The following is a 19,893-nucleotide window of genomic DNA, read 5'->3' as shown; positions in this document are numbered from 1 at the left end:
AATGAAAAATTAATTTCGAAAATCTATAAGTTACTTTTAAAATGGTCTACGGAAGATGTAGTGAAATCTCAAATGATTAAGTGGGCAATTAATGTAAATAAAGAAATACAGATGGACACATGGGAATATTTGTGGAAGAACTCTATGAAACTCTCAACGTGTCAGAGTATTAAAGAAAATTGTTTTAAGATGATGTACAGATGGTATATGACTCCTAAAAAGTTGGCAAAGATGAACAATAAGATGCCAGATAGATGTTGGAAATGTAAAAAACATGAAGGTTCTTTCTACCATATGTGGATGACTTGTGAAAGAGCGAAAAAGTACTGGCAGATGATTCAACAAGAGATCTTGGGATACGAATTTAACAAAGTTGCAGAGACTATTTTGTTGGGATTACAATTTGAAAAATTTCCAAAAGAAGATAGAACTTTAATCTGGTACTTGCTCTCAGCTGCTCGCAGGAGGGAGCGATCCCAGCGCTTGCTTTAAACATCACAGCTGAAGGCAGGCACACAGGCAAGTAGGAAGCACCCGCCCCCTCCGCAAACCCAGTGCTTTGCGAGCGCCGGCTGTGGAGAGGGCAGCGTGCTTTCTCCTTGCCTGTGTGCCTGCCTTCAGCTGTGATGTTTAAAGCAAGCGCTGGGATCGGAGGGGGGGGGGGAGCGATCCCAGCACTTGCCTGAAGAAGATGGAGCCAGGCAGGCAGGTGCGGGGGAAGCGCCGGATCGGAGGAAGAGACAGCAGATCGCCCCCCCCCCCGAAGGTACGTACCTTCGGACCATAAGACGCACACACTTTCCCCCCCACTTTTTTTTGGGGGGGGGGGAAGTGTGTCATAGTCCGAAAAATACGGTAGTTAATTTGGATCAATTGTTAAGAAGCCTGACAGCTCAGTTGTTTTGTAATCTGGCAGATCTGTTCTTAGTATGTTTGTTTGGAGAAACTGTCTATGCTGAGACAGATAAACTATTACGTTTTATTTTTAGCTTGTTAAGGATAAAGATATTGGTTTCATATGCTTAGTTTAACAATATCATCATTAAAATAACAAGTTAGTCTGTGCTTTCAATATGGTTAAGCTTAGGCAGCCAGTTCTGTGTTGAGACTGCTTTGACTCTTTTATACTTAGATGTGTTGAAGAAGAATTGTTTCGACTTGCATTTCAAGTAATAGTTTAGTAAAAAATCTATAACGAAAGATAAGATGGTAAAATATATGGGGGGAACCTCATACTTGCAGGTAGAAAGAATTGGGTATTTTATTTGGAGGTAGAATTGTAACTGATATATTTGCATTCTTCTTTGTTTCTGTTTTTCTCAGTTTGTATTCACCCCTTTCCCTGTTTTATGTATCTATGCTTGTGCCTTTTCTTGTTGTAGTTAAAATCAATAAAAAATATAAAATTCCAAAAAGAAACAATAGAACTTCAAACAGCTGTCGATCTTCTGAGATCACTGCTTGATTTTTTAAGATCACATTTAACAACAACAACAATATATATATATACAAAACATAAACTTAGGGATGTAGACCGCGGGATGCATTATATACTTATATCATTAGAATACAAATCCTTTGTTCTAACCTAACCCACATCATACATTCTACAGTTAATCCCTTTTTACACTATATTCTTATTATCTTTCCCCCATAACCATTCATCCAATAAGTTCCATTTCCCTTCTATCTATTTGTCTATTTGTTAATTTCTTCTCTTAATATCTCCATCAGAGTATCTACCTCAGCTCAGTCTAGAACCAACCAAAAATACTTTCTTTCTTCTGCACTATGATCCAAAAGAACATTTGGCATTTCAAGTCATCTTACTTTGTTTATAAATTACATAGTATCAGTTTAATTCCCTGTAACAACAAAAAATCCCCAGCAAGTTTGGAATACACTTTCATACAATAAATTCCATTTTCCTTCTATCTGTTTGTCTATTTGTTAATTTCTTCTCTTAATATCTCCATCAAAGTATCTAGCTCAGCTAAGTCTAGAACTAACAACAACAAAAAAACTTTCTTTCTTCTACACTGTGGTCCAAAAAAGAAGAAAAAAAAACATTGGCATTTCAAATCATCTTACTTTGTTTATGAATTGCATGGTATCAATTTGTTTCCCTGCAACAAAGCAACCAGCAATTTCGGAATACACTTTCTTCAGTTTTATTGGTGTAATATGCCAACGATATAACTTTAATGATTTGTCTCTCATAGTCTGGCAGACCAATTCCTTCATTTTCCTCCTAATACACCTTATATAAACCTCTCTCAGCAGGAGGTGTTCCTTGAAATAAATAAGGCAAGCTCTATAGCCATTTTCTATATCTTTCTCCAGTTCCTTTTTCTTCATACCAAGAACTGGTGTCAAGATCTCTACTATCACCTCCTTTATATCGTCATACCTATCCTCTGGAATATTCTGCATTCCTGAAATATGCACTACCTGCGCCGTTTCTATTCTCACTAATCTGTCCCCTTCGTATTTTTGAACTTTTTCAATCTCCTCAGACTTTTCATTCACTACTTCCAACTTTCCTTCCACATATTTTGTTGTGTCCCGCCCAGCCCGGGCAGGGACTGCGCGGAGGAGACCCCCCGGCGCCTGCCAGCCGCTCCAAGCCCCCGGCATCGCCCCAAGAGCCCCCCCCACCTCTCCAAGCCCCTGTGGAGGCCCCACCCCTCACCTCGACTGACGGGGCGAAAGCAGCCACCCGAGCGACGCCTCCCAGACGGCAAGCCCGGCTTTGAGTCCGTGAGGTCTGGCCGGGGCAAGACGCCGGAGAGCAAGAGGGAGAGCCATTCAGCTCGTCGCAGCACGAGACGCTCCCTTGCAGCACGCCGCTGAGGGCTGGGACGCCCGAGGCACGCCCAGTCAGCCCGGCCCCGACGCACCTCTCCTGGGCGTCTGGGGCTTTGAAGGGGGGAGGAGCCAGAGAGGGGCAGGTCCTGGGAGGGGGGAGGATGGGTCGGGAAGCATAAAAGGAGGGAGGGAGGAGGTCGCTGAGGAGAGCTGGCTGATGTGCAAAGAGGCTGCCTCGCGAGAGAGAGGGACAGGAGCCATAGCACAGCCAGGAGGGAACGGGGGCCTGCGGTGAAGTAACCCAGTGCCCACCCCCCTGTTTCTGAGACCTCCGGGGAACGCCCCAGAGTGCCCGGGTGGGGCAACGGCGACGCCGGGGGACCGGGAGGGGCACCAAAGACCTGACATGTAGATTGTGTCAAGCCATGAATCTCTTCCTTTACTTCCGTCAGTTGCTTTGTAGGCCATCTAATTTCTTATTTACTCCATCTAATTGTTCTGTCAGATTTGCCTGCACCTGACTCAATGCATTCATAAAATACAGTTGCATAGAATTCTGCAATTCCTCTATAACTTCATGTGAGGACATTACCTCCATCAGTTTTAAAGTTGCCAATAGTGGGACTAACCTATCTGTTTTGTCTTACTTGTATGTCGTACTCATTTTTCTATTGTCCAAGGTCTTACTGTCACCCCAATTCCAATTCATATACTACTACTTCACCTTACTTCGCTCAAAATTCATACATCACCTCCTTTAACACTCTCACATGCCAGTTGGTTTTTATATCCTTAAATTACTATTCTTTACCACCAAACACCCTTCACCCGAATATTCACATTAACTCATTACATATAGAAAATCAGCAGTAATCAAATTAACAATAGTTAATTATTCAATCCATTAATTGTTAACTGTCTCTTTTGAATCCTTAATGTTTCCCAACCGCTTATCCTTCTGTCTTCCTCTTCTTCTTCTCCCTTTTCTTCCTCTTCTTAATCTCAATCTCTGCTCCTCTCTTCTGCTACCAGTTCAAAAAGCCAGTTCAGTAAATCCATTCCTGTTCTTCCACATCTCTGCCAACGAAATTCCAGCCTCTCCACCTCACCTCCACCCTTGCATTCCTGGAAACTCTATACTACATCAAAAGTCTCCCATCTTTAGCTCCTTGTCTCTTTAAGAAAATCACCATGCATGAGCATATGGGAAAAGGGAGAGGAAAAGAAGTTCATGAAGGCTCTCCTTAAATCGTCAGAAATCTCCTGCTTCTTTCCTCTTTTCCCCCTTTCTTCACCTCCTCTGTCTCAGTGCTCTTCACAAACTTTTACAATCACAGCCAGTCGGCGACTCCCAACCTCCACCGTTGCTGCCAAGGTAGTCCTCCACCACTCCTCCACTTTCTGCCTTTGTGTATTCACCAAACCAAATCTCTTTCCCCCCAGCTTCGGACTCCACTCGAAAGTAGGGGCAAAACAACTCACTTAGTAAGTTCTTTCCTTCGTTTATGTCTCCAGTTTTAGAGTCAGATATACTTCCCCCCCCCCCCCCTTCTTTACCATTTATTCTATCCTCCAAATGCCGCTTCGCCTACTCCCCTTCTCCGGTGGTCACAGCTGATTCGCCATTAAGGCGTCTGGTCTATCCGGGCTTGAAGTAGTATGTTGAACGGGCTCTATGCTCAGAAAAACCGGCACAGAGCACCCAGCACTCCTCCGCACGAGTGCCCCTCCAACAGGGGCACCACCGAGTTCTTACCAGCTGAAGAACCCCCCCCCCCCCAAAAAAAGACCACCACAGATGCTGCAGAGCCGGAGCTCCGACAAACACGTCTATTAGCACTGTGCCGTTACCAGACCCCCCCCCCCCCAAGAGAAATGTTTGATGACTATGAGAGGAAGGCAAATGATAAAACCAATGCCCAATACACTGATGAAAGCAGGCATGTGCGCGTACGAAAAAGACATCATGATGATTGTGACGTGGAAGAGGTTGTGCTTTGAGGAAGAGAAAAGTTCAGGATTGAAACTTACCTACCAATATGGGATAAGTCATGTGCAGAACTTTCCCGTCGTATGGAAGCATATAACAAAGTTCACTTTCTATTTGGGTTCCTTGTTGACTTCCCATCAAAGACAGACACTGAAATTAAAGAAGCCACTCAAAGTTTTAAAGAGAATTATCCTGAGGACATTGAGTTGGAAATGGTTCATTTCAAGTATTTCATGTTACAGTTTGAGGATTTCAAAGCTGCTGAAACAGTGCCAGCATCACAATCGTACAAACTCATGTTTGAAAATATGGTGCAATCAACGTTCCCAAATGTTATGACAGCATTAAGAATTTATAGGTGTCTCATGATCACAAACGCTACTGGTGAACGAACCTTTATAAAGTTAAAACTGCTGAAAAATTGTCATCGATCTTCAGACACAAGAATGACTGAACTCACTTGCCATTATGGCCATTGAGTATGACATCTTGCAAAGAATGGACTTCCAAGATATCCTGAAAGATTTCACCAGGAAAAAATGGAGGAAAGTGAAAGTTTAAAGTTTTGCTGATTTATTACATTTTTTTAATTTTTTAAAATAGTATTGTGTAATATTGTTTACTGTTGCAGTGTATCACTAACAATGCATAATGGTTGAATGAGGCTGAATCAGCTTGTTGCATAAAACCTAAATTATAAATAGGAACATGTAGTAAATAAGGGATTGCTGAAGATAAATAATCTAAAAATATTAATGTCACAGGTATGACAAATAATATTTAATTAGTCTCCCTCTCCTGGATCCACCCTCAAAGTCTCCTGGTATTTTCCAACAAAGACCTGGCAACCCTGGTTTGGCCCTCTATCTTTGTGTGTGCTTTGGTATAAGGAGCCTATAGAATGTGTGGTGTTCATGTGTGACATCTCTTCTCCCCAACTGTCATTTCAGGGGCAAAGAGTGATAGAGATTTTCATGAAGTGGCTGAAGGCAATTATTTAGAGCAAGGGCATCAAACATGCAGCCCGGGAGCTGAATCAGGCCCCCAGAGGGCTTCTATCAGGCTCCCAAGCAACTGGCTGTCATCTGCTTCCTTCTTCCTCTCTCTTGCTTCCTTTTGCTTCACAGCTTGCTTTGCCAGACGTGGTCAATCACACAGGAGCTACAAAGCAAAGCTTCTGTTTTCTCCATTGGCTGAGGCACCTCCATTGGGGAAGAAGGGAAGAGGAATAGCTTGCTTTGCCAAGCTCTCTCTCAATCTCACAGCAGAGCTACTGAGCCAAGCCTCTCTTCCTTCTATTGGCTGAGGCTCCTCCCCCTCCTGGTCCCATGGGAAGGCAGGAAAGAACCAGAGCTTCCTTTGCCCAGCTCCCTGGATCACATAGGAGAGATACAAAGAAAGCACCTTTAAGACCAACAAGTGCTAATGTTTTAAGCATGTTTTATTTTAAGCTTTTTAAAAATCTTTGTGTTTGTGTCCTTTATAAAGGTGATATCTCTGCTACCTGGCCTTACATTTTATGACGCACACGGCCCAGCCCGACAAGGTCTCATTTATGTCAGATCCAGCCCTCATAACAAATGAGTTTGACATCCCTGATTCAGAGGTTTTAAAAACCAGCCTAATGAACTGGAGGGCGGTTGGAGGTTGCAAATTGTTCATGTGTGTCTAGAAAAGCTTCCTTTTCCTTGCATTGAAGAATAGGATGTTTCCAAGTTGCTAGGGCAGCTGGCTTGAATTAAATAATCGTTATTATGGATTCTTAGCTTAATATTGGAAATATAATTAATAGGTAAGAAACTCTAGAATCCATTGGTTTCATGCAAAATTATATAGTAGGGCTTTCCCCCCTTTCTGTCAAGGTAAATTTCTTTCCAAGTTTAGATCATAACTGGAAAAGATTTTATGTCAGTAGGCTATCATCAATCATTTTTATATCTGAGCTGTGATTCCCCCCCCCCCCTCAAAAAAGTCTGCTATCATATTTTGAGTCAATAGTTTTTGCACTAATTAACCTAAGAGAAAAAGTAAGAGTAAGAGATGAATCAATGTAGAGTTTGGTCTGTGGGATGAACCATAATGATTTTAGACTCTCTGCTAAGGGCAGTGAATCGTCTTACATGGCTACAGTTTCAGACTAGAACTCTTCTGAAGCATTCCTTGTAGTGAAGTTGTGCCTGCTGTGAATTTGATGTTGCTTAAGGATTCAACTGCAAACTGTACAGGTAGCAAAATGAAGAAATTAGGAAGACTGTGAGCAAAATAATCTTTGAAGTATGTCTTGCAAAGAAAAAAAGATAAGGACAGTTTAATAACAAAGAAGTAGCCGAAGGGTACTTCAGAGCTATTAGCAAACATGTTGAGGCTAATTCAGAGAATATTAGGCCTTTAAACAATTGAGTATGGGTTTGCTTTTAAAAGGGTTTATGTACTGAACCATGTTGTGACTCCCACTTTTGATAGGTCTAGTCCTCCCAGTTAAATTGCTTATCATGAGAAGAACTGTGTCTTCCAGGTAGGGTTGCCAAGTCCAATTCAAGAAATATCTGGGGACTTTAGGGGTGCAGCCAGGAGACATTAGGGTTGGAGCCAAGATCAAGGCGGTGACAAGCATAATTGAACTCCAAAGGGAGTTCTGGCCATCACATTTAAAGGGACAGCACACCTTTTCAATTCCTTCCTTCCATAGAAATAATGGATAGGGGCACCTTCTTTTGGGGCTCATAGAATTGAACCCCCTGGTCCAATCATCTTGAAACTTGGGGGTATTTTGGGGAGAGGCACTAGAGGCTGTACTGAAAATTTGGTGCCTCTACCTCAAAAAACAGCCCCCCCAGAGCCCCAGATACCCACGCATCAATTCTCCATTATTTTCTATGGGAATAAATCTCCATAGGGAATAATAGAGTTCCCAGCAGACATTTCCCTCCCCTCCGCCTGCTTTCTGACAACCCTGAAGCGGGGGGAGGGCCTCCAAACCGGGGGATCCCCTGCCCCCACCTGGGGATTGGCAACCCTACTTCCAGGACTGCAGTCATTCAAAAAGTAAAAAGTCACCTTTCGCAAGGGTCAGAAGTCATTTATAAGCATGATTACAAATCACTTTTTGAAAATATTGCTATTGCTACAATTCGGAAAGTGCCCATTTTTGCTGTTTGTGATTTTTTTTTGGAGGCTGGGTGTGTGTGTGTGTGTGTGTGTGTGCAAGTTTGTCACTATGAAGTAATTTAAGAAAATTAACCTCTGAGTGAATTGCTGAAAATCTAAGGGTAGTGTAATACCTGTATGCAGTATGTACACCAATGTTATACTAAGACTGCACACTGAAGTGGATGACTGACTGACACATGTACAGAAATCTAGTTGGCGCTTCCAGACAAACATACAAGGTATGCTATGTAAATATGTAAATATGTTGTCATAGACAACTAAAAATTAGGAGCTGAACTGTCGGGTTAAACTCTTCAAACATTGGAAAAGAACACCGTTATCACTGAAGTCTTCATTCATATATGTTATTGCAGATATAGCCTCTCACTTGAACAATAAAAAAAAAAAAATTGAATCTAAATATGGTTGCCAGATCCAGGTTTGGAAATTCCTGGAGATTTGGGGATGGAGCCTGGGGAGTGCAGGGACCTCAATGGGTTACAATGCCAGAGAGCCTACCCTCCAAAAGCATCCATTTTCTGCAGAGGAACTGATCTCTGTAATCTGGAGATGAGCTGTAATTCTGGGAAATCCCCAGGTCCCACCTGAAAACTAGCATCCTATTTGATCCATTACAGCGCAGCTTTCTTCCCTCTACAAGTATGCTGTTGGAAACTGTTGTGTCCTAGGCTCAAATGGGAGAACTGTTACTTTTGGAGGGAACTGTTACTTTTGGAGGGAGGCCGAACAAGCCAGAGCTTGAACTCCACACCAGGGTTCCAGAGAAGGCCTAAGCGTGCTCAATCAGGGGAAGGATTGAAACATAAGTAGCCAATCAACATCCAGGCTCATACTGTACCCTGATAGGCCCTTAGGGCCCTGTAAATAGCCAATCCATGTAGATAGTTAAGGACCAATCAGAAGGGGGGAAGAATTGTATAAAGGAGCGGGAAGTTTGAACAGAGCTCAGTCTGTGTGTGTGTGTTCCTGAAGTAAAGCTTGCTGAAATCACTCTCCAACTCTGGTCTCTTACTGTGCCGATCCCAGTACATTACAGAAACAATGTCCTCAGACAAACCGTTTCATAATGTGGGAGCCACAACAGAATGTGCATGAATGAGCAATTGCTGACGCAAGGGCTTTTGGTTTTTTGCATGGTGGCACCTTCAGAAAGGGGTGGGGGGGTGGGGCTGGGTTTTACTGTGAAAGGACTGCAGCTTGGCAAACTAGCTCCTTCTCTCTCTCTCTCTCTGTAGAACAAAAATATCCCTCGAAGAACAAACCCAGTAAAAATGAAGCAGCAAATGAAATTTCCAAGTATATTGAATGTAGCATACTCTCAGGAAAACTGTTGATGGGCTCAGTATCATTTTGTGTGTCAGAAAGCAAGTCTCCCCTCCTATTTGTATCATTTTTTTAAAAAACTCTCTCACTTTTTGTCACTCAAATAGTAACTTTAGGCTTTCTGTTCTGATGAGCGAAGCTACGATGGAATCACACGGCAATTTTCTCTGATATGTTTCATTTTTAGCAGGTGCAGTTTTGCAGGGGCAGGGAAATTTGGTTGTGATGACATACGTAATGTGTTTGCCTTACCAAATGTTAGCTGCAGGGACAGCAGGCTGATATTTATGGTTGCAGCCACAATGTTGTGCTTTGGTATAAAATGATGGAATAATGATGACTTCTTAAAAGATGCGACATCAGCAGGGAATAGAATTTGTAAAACCAGAATAAATTATTGGTTTTTCTGCATTACTTATGACCACTAAGATGACAATAGAAGAAATTCTCCTGCTTTCATCATTCAACTGCTATAAATAAAGAGGCTCCCTCAGAATGATTATTTATTAAGGTATTTGTAACCTACAGTTCTCGGCACACAGGCTCTCAAAGCGGCTTCCAATGAAACAAAATCTTAAAAAATAAAAAGAGGCCAGCTAACAATAAAACTTTGAAAAATAAGAATACTCCAAACCTCTTTTTCTTAAGGATGGCTTTTAAGACAATAACACTATAAGGCTGAAAATAAACTTAAAATAATTCTCAGGCCTTTGGTTTTTGACCAGAAACTTAAGAATACTTGGCAGCCATAAAAAGCTGTACTAGAGTCAAGTTGCAGCCATAGAGAAAGCCCCCCCCCCTTTAGTGACCTCTGGACTTGCTTTTGAAGGTGGAAGCCCTGGCAACTGGTGCTCTGGAGAAGATCCAATTTTTAGTTTTTGTAGAAAATAATTGCACTGGAATTCTGTTTCTTTCCTTTAAGTATACTCTACCCTTGTGAAAAGGAAAGCACAGGAAATATCACCAAGTTTTGCTGGCAGGATTTCTGCTTGCTGCAAAGAATGCTGAACCCTGTGTCTATACAGAAACCAGCAGCAAGCCATTCTCTCCATTGATGCCTTATTAGGTAGGTGCTTAGCAGATAGCCGGGGAAAAAAGAGAAAGCACCCTGAGATCCGCATGGAGCGTGACAAGTACCTGATCTAATCCTTTTTAAGGAATTCGGATGTCTATTCTCTTCATGCCTTTGTGCTGCTCCCCATACAAATAGGATTCAAAGATCCTTTCAGTACATTTAAGAATTGCACAGATTTAATGGTTGGCCACACTTACGATGTAAAGGCAACATACTGCATATCCTACAGGGCATCTGTTTCTCTGGCTCCACTTTCAAACTTTCAGAATCATAATGGCGCAGTTTGTGTTGCCATCTGGCTTGCTTTAAACTAGCTTGACCAAAGATTATGTCTTTGCATTCAGCTAATTAATTTTTTAAACTTGGTTTGGCAACAGAGGGTTTGCTGTGAAGCTAATTTTAAAGCAATTCTTAAATATAAATTAACAAACGGTCACATTTTCTTCTGGAGAGGTGACCGCATTGCTGATAGGAGGGCAATTATAGAAGCTCCTTGCAGAATACTGCGGAGACATTTTTTTCCCGTCTTATTCTAATACAAAGAAATCATGTGGAATTAAGTGTAATCAGATGTTAATTGTTTTAGTTCATTTAAAAAACCTGATTCACAAGAGCAAAGCCATTAAATAAGTGCCGAAAAATGGTGTGAGGTTCATTTTTATTATGTAGTACTAAATTCATTAATTCAGTCCTCTGATTCCCCGCACCCCCCCCAAAAAAGTGTGACAATTTGATTCACTCTGTTTTAATATCAATATCTTAAACAAAGACGCGGCTGTTTATTGTGAAGTGCTTGACTGCTGGTCAAATGAGGAAATCAGTAAATAATATGCACTGGTAAATTAATATATGGGTTGTAGATAGATGCGAAGACTGAAAGCTGAAGAAAGAAATATGCAGTAGAGGGAGCAGAATTTTGTCTGCACGCGCAGCCTGGAAACAAAGAATTCCCATTCCCCCATATTTGAATGCATTGTGGATTTATTCCCTGCATTTTTTTTAGACCATCTTGGACCCTGACCAGGCAACATCTATGTTTGGCAGGGCGCACAGTTGTGTCAATGGCCAACCTCTGAAATGTGAGTTCACAGGAATTCTTGTGGATGAAACTTTGGCCAAGAACTGTGCAGTTATTAGAAACATAAATCCACCACAAGAAAGTGGTCCCCGGACAGCGGTACAAAAATCAGTTGTGTTAGCCTTAGTAACGTGAAATATGAGATGCGTTGGTTTTACTTTTATTTTTCTTCCTAGAGAAAGCTAGTAACTTCTGACATTTATCATAGCTTGTAAGTGATGATGTATTCCAACTTCACTACAAATCATAGCGGTTCACAGTTTTGATCCTCAAATGATTTAAATCTGAACTTACACACATACCTGGAAGTAAACCCTATTCAACTCTGTGTGTCTTATGACCAAGTAAATCAAACTTTTCTCCTTATTTTTTAAAGCACGGAATGTTGCTGTCTTCCAGGATTGTTTCAGTATTTGTCTTTTAAATAAAAACTACTAGTAAAGTTAGGTTACCACTGGCATACAAACTCCTTGAAAACTCTTATATGACCAGCAATTGATATATGATTCAATCAATGGGAACTCCTTATATTGTCCAGCTTTACAAAATAATTGGTGGTCTCCTTATCAATTTTGAGGCACTGTTGATATGTGCATAGGGCTCATCCCATAGTTGCTTGACCTGTTTTGTCCAGGACTTGTTACAAACTATAATGGGTCCACCATTAGTCTTGACCCAGCATTATAGCGCTGTGTATTAGCATTTTTTGTAATATATTTATTATTTAACAGGTGTAAGATGAGCGGAAGGGATCTTCCAGGATTTATTACAACCCACCGGAGCAGTGACATCGGTATGCTTTTTAAAATAAAATGATTCTATTTAATTTGTGTTGTGGTTTGCCTTGCTAGTCGGTGTCTTCCTCAATGAAGCTTACAAGCTGTGTTTTATATGTAACTTTTCAATTTCAGCTGTTGGAGGGCAGTGCTAAAGGTGAAGGTTGTTAAAGATCCCTTCTGTGGGCTCCTCCCCAAAGGGGCTCCTTAGTGTTTTAGGAAGTGGGGATGGGGCTCATGAGTGGATTTCCCAGGACTAAGTTGATGTAGTCAGGAGGTGGTGGGCTCTCCTTCCTTGGAGGTTTTTAAACAGAGGCTAGATGGCCATCTGACAGCAATGTGGATCCTGTGAATTTATGGGGAGGTATATGTGAATTTCCTGCATTGTTCAGGGGGTTGAACTAGATGACCCTGGAGGCCCCTTCCAACTCTGTGATTCTGCTTTATGACAAGCAGTGACTAAGATGGCTTTAAACCTTATAAAAAGAGAAATCTTTAGCAATTTTTGACTATCAAATATATTAAGGGACTTAATACAAAAAAATCAAACCAGAAGGAAACCTGGGAAACTCCCTGTTTCCCAGATATTCATTAAGGACACGATAATGGGTAAGTTGGTATAGATTAACTTGTCTTTCATTCATCTGCTTCATGGTTGCTGGCGAGTTTGTGCCATTTCCAGAGTGTTTCACCTTGCTGGATCTGTGCATAGCAAAAGTTCTGCTTCTGCCAGTGCTTTGGTACAGCCAAGAATGCTATTGGCACAGTGTTGTAACATTGTAATGCACACTCACACACACAGACACACACTCTCTGGGCTGGATCCCCATGAGGCATTTCCACGGGTGGAAGACTTTCTACTAGCAGAGCACGATGTTCTCACCTCTGCTTTACCGCTGCAGGCCAACACTCCCCCTGGTTGGCAGTGGAGCTGGAACAGCACTCCAAAGGAACATTTGGGGCTGCAGCAGAAGAAGGGAGATGAGATAATCATTCTGCTGGATCTAAGCCTTTGTTTAAGCTGGAACTGCAGACTTCCCTCTAGTAAACCATTGCCCCTGCGCACTTGTGGCGACTTGCAGTGCTCTTATAATCTCATATGCTAGGAGTAGCCCTAGGCAAGGCAGGCTGAGGTGTGTGTTTGTACATTCCACAGTCAGAGTAAACTACACTGGCTCTACAACCATACCATAAATTATAATCTAAGGCAAATGACTGTTAGACACCCACCCAATCTAAGGCAAATGACTGTTATCCCCCCCTCCACACCTAACTGCAAGCAATTAAATACCAAGCAAGGATATTGCAGGTGGGATACAGTATAATAAGGTAGAAAATGAATGCTGTGCAAACTCAGCCCTGCGCTTGTTTACTTAGATGTAAGTCCAATGGAATACAGAGGAATTTGCACTTAAGAACATTTGCATAGGATTATATTTTTTTAAGTGGACCAGGTTTATTTTTCTGTGTTTGCCTAAATTGGGATACTCCTTAAATATTGGCTTGCTGTTAATTATGCGACAGTGGGTTGCATGAAACGTTTGGATGCTTCCAAAAAAAATTAGTGCTTTATTCTGAGACCCGGCAACTCTATTGTTGCTTTTAGCATTTCTGAACTGTAATGGAACAAAAGTATTTTCCTCCAGTTATGTTCAAAGATGCTTTATATCTGGGAAGATGTGAATGCTAAGCTTATGCACTTATTGAATTTTTGTGATTGCATGCACTAGAGAACCTTGTTGTTCGTGTGAAGAATGGTCTAAAGAGTTCAAAGTATAAACCGGTTGACTATGAGCAGCTACATGCAGTTACTAAGGCCAAGAAGTTACAATCTGCTGACATACTTTTAAAGGTAAGTGTTCCAGATTCAGTAACAACTCCTGAATGCAATGAGAAATCAAGGGGGAAAAGTGCTTTGGGATCTGGTGGTTTCTATATGTGCAAGGAGAGACTCTATCTCTAAGAAAAGTGATGAAGATACTATGAGGGGGAGGGACGGTGGCTCAGTGGTAGAGCATCTGCTTGGGAAGCAGAAGGTCCCAGGTTCAATCCCTGGCATCTCCAAAAAAGGGTCCAGACAAATAGGTGTGAAAAACCTCAGCTTGAGACCCTGGAGAGCCATGAATGGGGCTGTGGCTCAGTGGTAGAGCATCTGCTTGGGAAGCAGAAGTTCCCCGGTTCAATCCCCGGCATCTCCAACTCAAAAGGATCTAGCCAAATAGGCCTGAAAAACCTTAGCTTGAGACCCTGGAGAGCAGGGGAGAGACGGTGGCTCAGTGGTAGAGCATCTGCTTGGGAAGCAGGAGGTCCCAGGTTCAATCCCTGGCATCTCCAAAAAAGGGTCCAGGCAAATAGGTGTGAAAAACCTCCGCTTGAGACCCTGGAGAGCAGGGGAGGGACGGTGGCTCAGTGGTAGAGCATCTGCTTGGGAAGCAGAAGGTCCCAGGTTCAATCCCCGGCATCTCCAAAAAAGGGTCCAGGCAAATAGGTGTGAAAAACCTCCGCTTGAGACCCTGGAGAGCCGCTGCCAGTCTGAGAAGACAATACTGACTTTGATGGACCAAAGGTCTGATTCAGTATAAGGCAGCTTCATATGTTCATATGTTTATATGAGGATGAAAGTGCATGGTGATTTCTAGAGACTGGCATTGTTTGTTGATGTTTGTTTAATGATCAAATACATTTGACTTGTAGGCATTTAACAACCGACTCCATCCGCTCGTAACGCTGGTGTATAGTGGGGCATCATAACTGTACTTGCAAAGTTATTTTTATAAGACCCTTTAAATTTATTTTACCTCTTCATTTCTAAGCTCCCTCTTCTACTGTTGAGGGAGCTTACAAACTAAGGAGGAGAGGAATAAATCAGGGAACTTTGAGGATATGGGAGCTGGCAGGAGGAGGGGTACAGAGGGAAGTAAGATGCTCCCTGCAATTCCTTGCACGTTCCCTACCATGCAGCTGGGCCCAGGCTGGCACTGAGCAACTGGGATGGACTTTTTCTGGGGAAAGACTGCCAGTGGGAGAGAAGGAGGAAAAACTGATGATGGGAGGCAGGTATAGATAGATTGGCTTGTGGGGGTGAAGGAGAAAAGGAAGCAGGAAAAGGTAGAAAGGCTATGGTGGCTGCCAACTAAGGATAGGTAAGAGGACATAGCAGAGGAGAGGAAGATGAGATACCCGGGGGTCAGTTTGTAGAAAAATAGGTGGTGGAGCTCATCCAGGGATTGTTACGCAGCTGCACGTACTATTCAGTGGACAAGGAGGTGGAACTCTCAGAAGGTGGGAATCTCAGAAAGGTTCAGGAGCTGTGCTCCTGTGAGCTCCCACTGAATCTTAGGCCTGGAGATAGCTATTGCAAGTCCTTGCAGGTCCCCTGTTTGTAAAGGTATTGTTATGTATGTGGAGTCAAGGGAAGACTGTGGTGTTTCCGCCTGGCTCATTGGAGCCATACAGACTGAGCTTGGGGACTTGGGAACAAAGGGCTGTAGGATTCAAACCCTCGCAGCCCAGGACCACTCACAAGCCCCCATATTTGAATGACCCAATAACGTGCTTGCGTGGGAACCCAGAGATGTATATAAGTTCAGCCCGTGGGCCCCAACGGCAGTCTTGTACTGTGACCTTTTACTATGTGATTCCTATAAAGAGCTTGTTATCACTTACTTGACTCTGCCATGCATGGAACCCGCTATATCAGGAGTGGCCAACGGTAGGTCTGCAGATTTTTTTTGCCTACAGCTCCCATCAGCCCCAGCCATTGGCCATGCTGGCTGGGGCTGATGGAAGTTGTAGGCAAAAAAACATCTGGAGAGCTTGTTGGAACTCAGTCCTAAAATGGCTGACTGACTCCGTCTTAGTAATAGTAAATGTTGTTTCTGCAATGTCATGCTGAGTCATGCTGCATCATGGTCCAGCTGTTACATGTTACTGAGGTAAGGTGGAATGACCTCACCTGTAATTAGGCTTTGTGCTGACTCACAGAGCTGATGCAACCCTGATGATTGGTATGTGTATTTAGGGAAGCTCAGTGAGCTTGCTCTGTCTGCCTGTAAGGACTGTGGGTACTAAGAGGCTCACTATCTGGGTGGCAGCAAACACTGCTGGTGTTGGATCCTAGGCTACTGTGCTTGGATCGTGCTGTGTATACTTACTGCTGTATACTGTTATCTACTGAAGTGTGTGCTGATTACTGTGTATGACCTTGGCCTGGCAGCGACTCTGAATATTGGATACTATCCTGGTAATATATTCTACCATTGAATACAGTTATCTCTCTTGTCTATTAATTCCTGTGTTTGCCTGTCCCTCTCCTTCAGTGTTTTCTGCTGCGTCAAAATTCTCTAACAGAGCTACCGTTGGCCACCCCTGCACTATATTATAGGTATATTAATCGTTAAAGCCTAAAGTACCATTTGAGTGACACAAAGTAAGAGAGTTAAAAAAAAATGATACAAATTGGAGGGCAGACTTGCTTCCTGAGACACAAAATAATACCAAGCCCATTGACACTGTTTGTTTTTCTGAGAGCGTGCTACGTTCAATATACCTGGAAATTTCATTCGCTGCTTCATTTTTACTGGTTCTGTGCTTGCAGGGATGAAGGGCAAAATATTTTTGTTCTGCAGGAAGAGAGAAGGAGCTAGTTTGCCAAGCTGCAGCTCTTTCACAGTAAAACCCAGCCTCCCCCCACAACTTTTTTGTCCGAATAAGAAGTGCATTTTAAAGGAACATTTTATTTGGAAAGGCTTCTTAAGAATTTCTTGTTGGCACATTCCATCTTTGTCTATTATTTCTTTCCTTTTTGTTTGCCCGCAGGATATGTGTGTGGGTGGGAATGACACAGTGCAAGTTAGACAATACCCACCTGCTTTTCTTCTTATGACCTTGTTGGCCAATTCCTGTACAAATCCTTGCGGCCTGCCTTTCCTTGAGACCATTTTTGGCGTGGGAACAACGTTGTGATATTTGCTGCCAGCAGGGTGGATAATATTTTTTAAAAAATAAAGAATAAACACAAAGAACTTGAGGAGATGTTTCAGCTATAATGTTTCTCTTTTCAAAATAACTTGGGCTAAAGTGAAATTTGAACTTAATGCAAACCTATTATCTATTGAACTATGAGTCCAGGTTGCATCTAGTGCAAAATTTCCGCTTTCAGGAGAGCCAGTTTGGTGTAGTGGTTAAGTGTGTGGACTCTTATCTGGGAGAACCGGGTTTGATTCCCCACTCCTCCACTTGCATCTGCTAGCATGGCCTTGGGTCAGCCATAGCTCTGGCAGAGGTTGTCCTTGAAAGGGCAGCTGCTGTGAGAGCCCTCTCCAGCCCCACCCACCTCACAGGGTGTCTGTTGTGGGGGAGGAAGGTAAAGGAGATTGTGAGCCGCTCTGAGACTCTTCGGAGTGGAGAGCGGGATAGAAATCCAATATCTTCTTCTTCATCTTCTCTTGTGCCAATTGAAATGCCAAGAAAGAAAGAAAGAAAGATCATGGTAGCTGCTTGTGCTAAGTCAAGCTTATTGTATTCCCACTTAACGTTTCTGCTCGTGCAACCTACTTGTATGCACTGTAACATATAGGGAGGAAAGTGCTAGGTGTTGCATGAGATCTGGCATAAGCAGAACTGTGCTGTTTATGTTCCTAGCCCCTGCCCTGGTTTTAATTTCTGCTCTTCTTTGTAAAGCCACCGCCAAGTCCGCATTTTTTCACCTTAGGCGGGCAAGGCAGTTGGCCCCTTTCCTGGAGAACGACGATCTGGCAACAGTGATCCATGCAACGGTCACCTCAAGGCTGGACTACTGCAATGCCCTCTACATGGGGCTGCCCCTGTGCCGAACCCAGAAGTTACGGCTAGTGCAGAATGCCGCCGCCCGGCTGTTGTTAGGGCTCCCTAGACGGGAGCATATTCAGCCGGGGCTTCAGGGACTGCACTGGCTGCCAATAACATACCGAGTTCGGTACAAGGTGCTGGTTATGACCTTTAAAGCCCTTTATGGCCTGGGACCTGCCTACCTTAGGGACCGTCTCTCCCCACATGTTCCCCAGAGAGTGCTGAGATCAGGGTCTCAGAACCTCCTCATAATCCCTGGGCCAAAGGAGGCCCGTCTGAAAGCGACCAGAGACAGGGCCTTTTCGATTGCAGCCCCCTGTTGGTAGAACCAGCTCCCGGAGGAGGTGAGGGCCCTGCGGAATCTTGAACAGTTCCGCAGGGCCTGTAAAACAGCCCTCTTCCGGTTGGCATACAACTGACTGATACCTGGATGCCTGAATATCCAAATGTATGAACATCAGAATATTTGAATACTGAAGAACCGACTTAAGGAAGAGGTAGCATAGTATATTGATGTGTGTTTTATGTATTTTTATGTATTTTACTGTATAAATTATTAATGTATTTTAAACTGATCTACTGTTAGCATTCTGTGTTGTAAGCCGCCCTGAGCCCGCTTTGGTGGGATAGGGCGGGATATAAATCGAACAAAATAAAAATTAAAAAAGAAAAAAGAAAGAATTCAAAGGGAAACATCTTTATCAGGTGTAGAGTTGCCAAGTCCAATTCAAGAAATATCTGAGGACTTTGGAGGTGGAGCCAGGAGACATTGAGGGTGGAGCCATAAGCAAAGTTGTGACAAGCACAATTGAACTCCAAAGGGAGTTCTGGCCACACATTTAAAGGAACTGCACACCTTTTAAATCCCTTCCCTACATTAGAAATAATTAAGGATAGCGGCACCTTCTTTTGGGGCTCATAGAATTGGACCCCCTAGTCCAATCTTTTTGAAACTTGGAGAGCATTTTGAGGAGCGTCATCAGATGCTATGCTGAAATTTGGGTGCCTCTACCTCAAAGAACAGCCCCTCCAGAGCCCCAGATACCCCCAACTCAATTCTCCATTATACCCTATGGGAATCGATCTCCATAGGGAATAATGAAGTGCCCAGCAGACATTTCCCTCCCCCCATCCCATTTCTGATGACTCTGAAGTGGGCAATTGGCATCTCTACTCACGGGTTGCTGAACTTCCAACTTCTTCAGAGTAACATAGAGTAACCAAAGGTTGACGTTTACCTTTCCTAGGCAAAGGACCTCTGAAAAGATTGTGCAACCAGTGAAGGCTCTGGGCCGCTTTCACAGCCACTGGGAGTGGCCATGTTTTTCTGCCTACTCCCCCCGCCCCCATTCAGCCTTAAAGACACAGGCACACCATCCCAAGAGGAAGCCTTTCCTAGTAGAGTTTGAAGCCTCCGGAGGTGGAAAGGCACATGGTGGCTGTAGGGGCGGGGCTTCCCCCTGCCGGCCAGCTGACTGGGGGCAGGAAGGAGCCTGGGAAAGCGGGAGAACCCCCGCTGGGACCTGGGGATTGGCAAGCCTAATCAAGTGCCATACAGCACAACATAAGCACTACAGCAAAATGCATTAAATGTTTATGTATATACATTTTGGCATGATACTTAGAGCCAAAAAGCAGTCAGTGAAGCCACCACAGGTGTTGCCACTGATCAATCTGGGTGACCTTGTACCCCTTGTCTGCCCATTAAGGAGTACCAGCTCTTATAGCCTGTCTGAAATACTTTTGTGGAATGGAACATGGAGTTACCGTGATGGAGAACAAAGAGGCTAAAGCGGAAAGGACCGCTGGAAAGAAGAAATACTTTCAAATAATAATAATAATA

The 19,893-nt window shown here is 43.2% G+C and overlaps 1 protein-coding gene across 2 annotated transcripts in view; it reads left to right on the top strand.

The window, feature by feature from the left end:
- The window catches only part of CCDC148 (coiled-coil domain containing 148), a 217,736-nt gene that overhangs the window by 47,704 nt on the left and 150,139 nt on the right, over positions 1-19,893 (top strand). For both annotated transcript variants that reach the window (XM_060257342.1, XM_060257341.1), the window contains exons 2-3: positions 12,177-12,238; positions 13,952-14,073. In XM_060257342.1, coding sequence (XP_060113325.1) covers positions 12,177-12,238; positions 13,952-14,073 — 184 coding nt within the window. The remainder of the gene's footprint in view (positions 1-12,176; positions 12,239-13,951; positions 14,074-19,893) is intronic.

This window comes from Heteronotia binoei, chromosome 16 (genome assembly GCF_032191835.1).
Source record: "Heteronotia binoei isolate CCM8104 ecotype False Entrance Well chromosome 16, APGP_CSIRO_Hbin_v1, whole genome shotgun sequence".
Taxonomy (NCBI): Eukaryota; Metazoa; Chordata; class Lepidosauria; order Squamata; family Gekkonidae; genus Heteronotia; species Heteronotia binoei.
The sequence above is the reverse complement of the archived record's forward strand: the minus strand, read 5'-3'. Positions and strand labels throughout refer to the sequence as shown.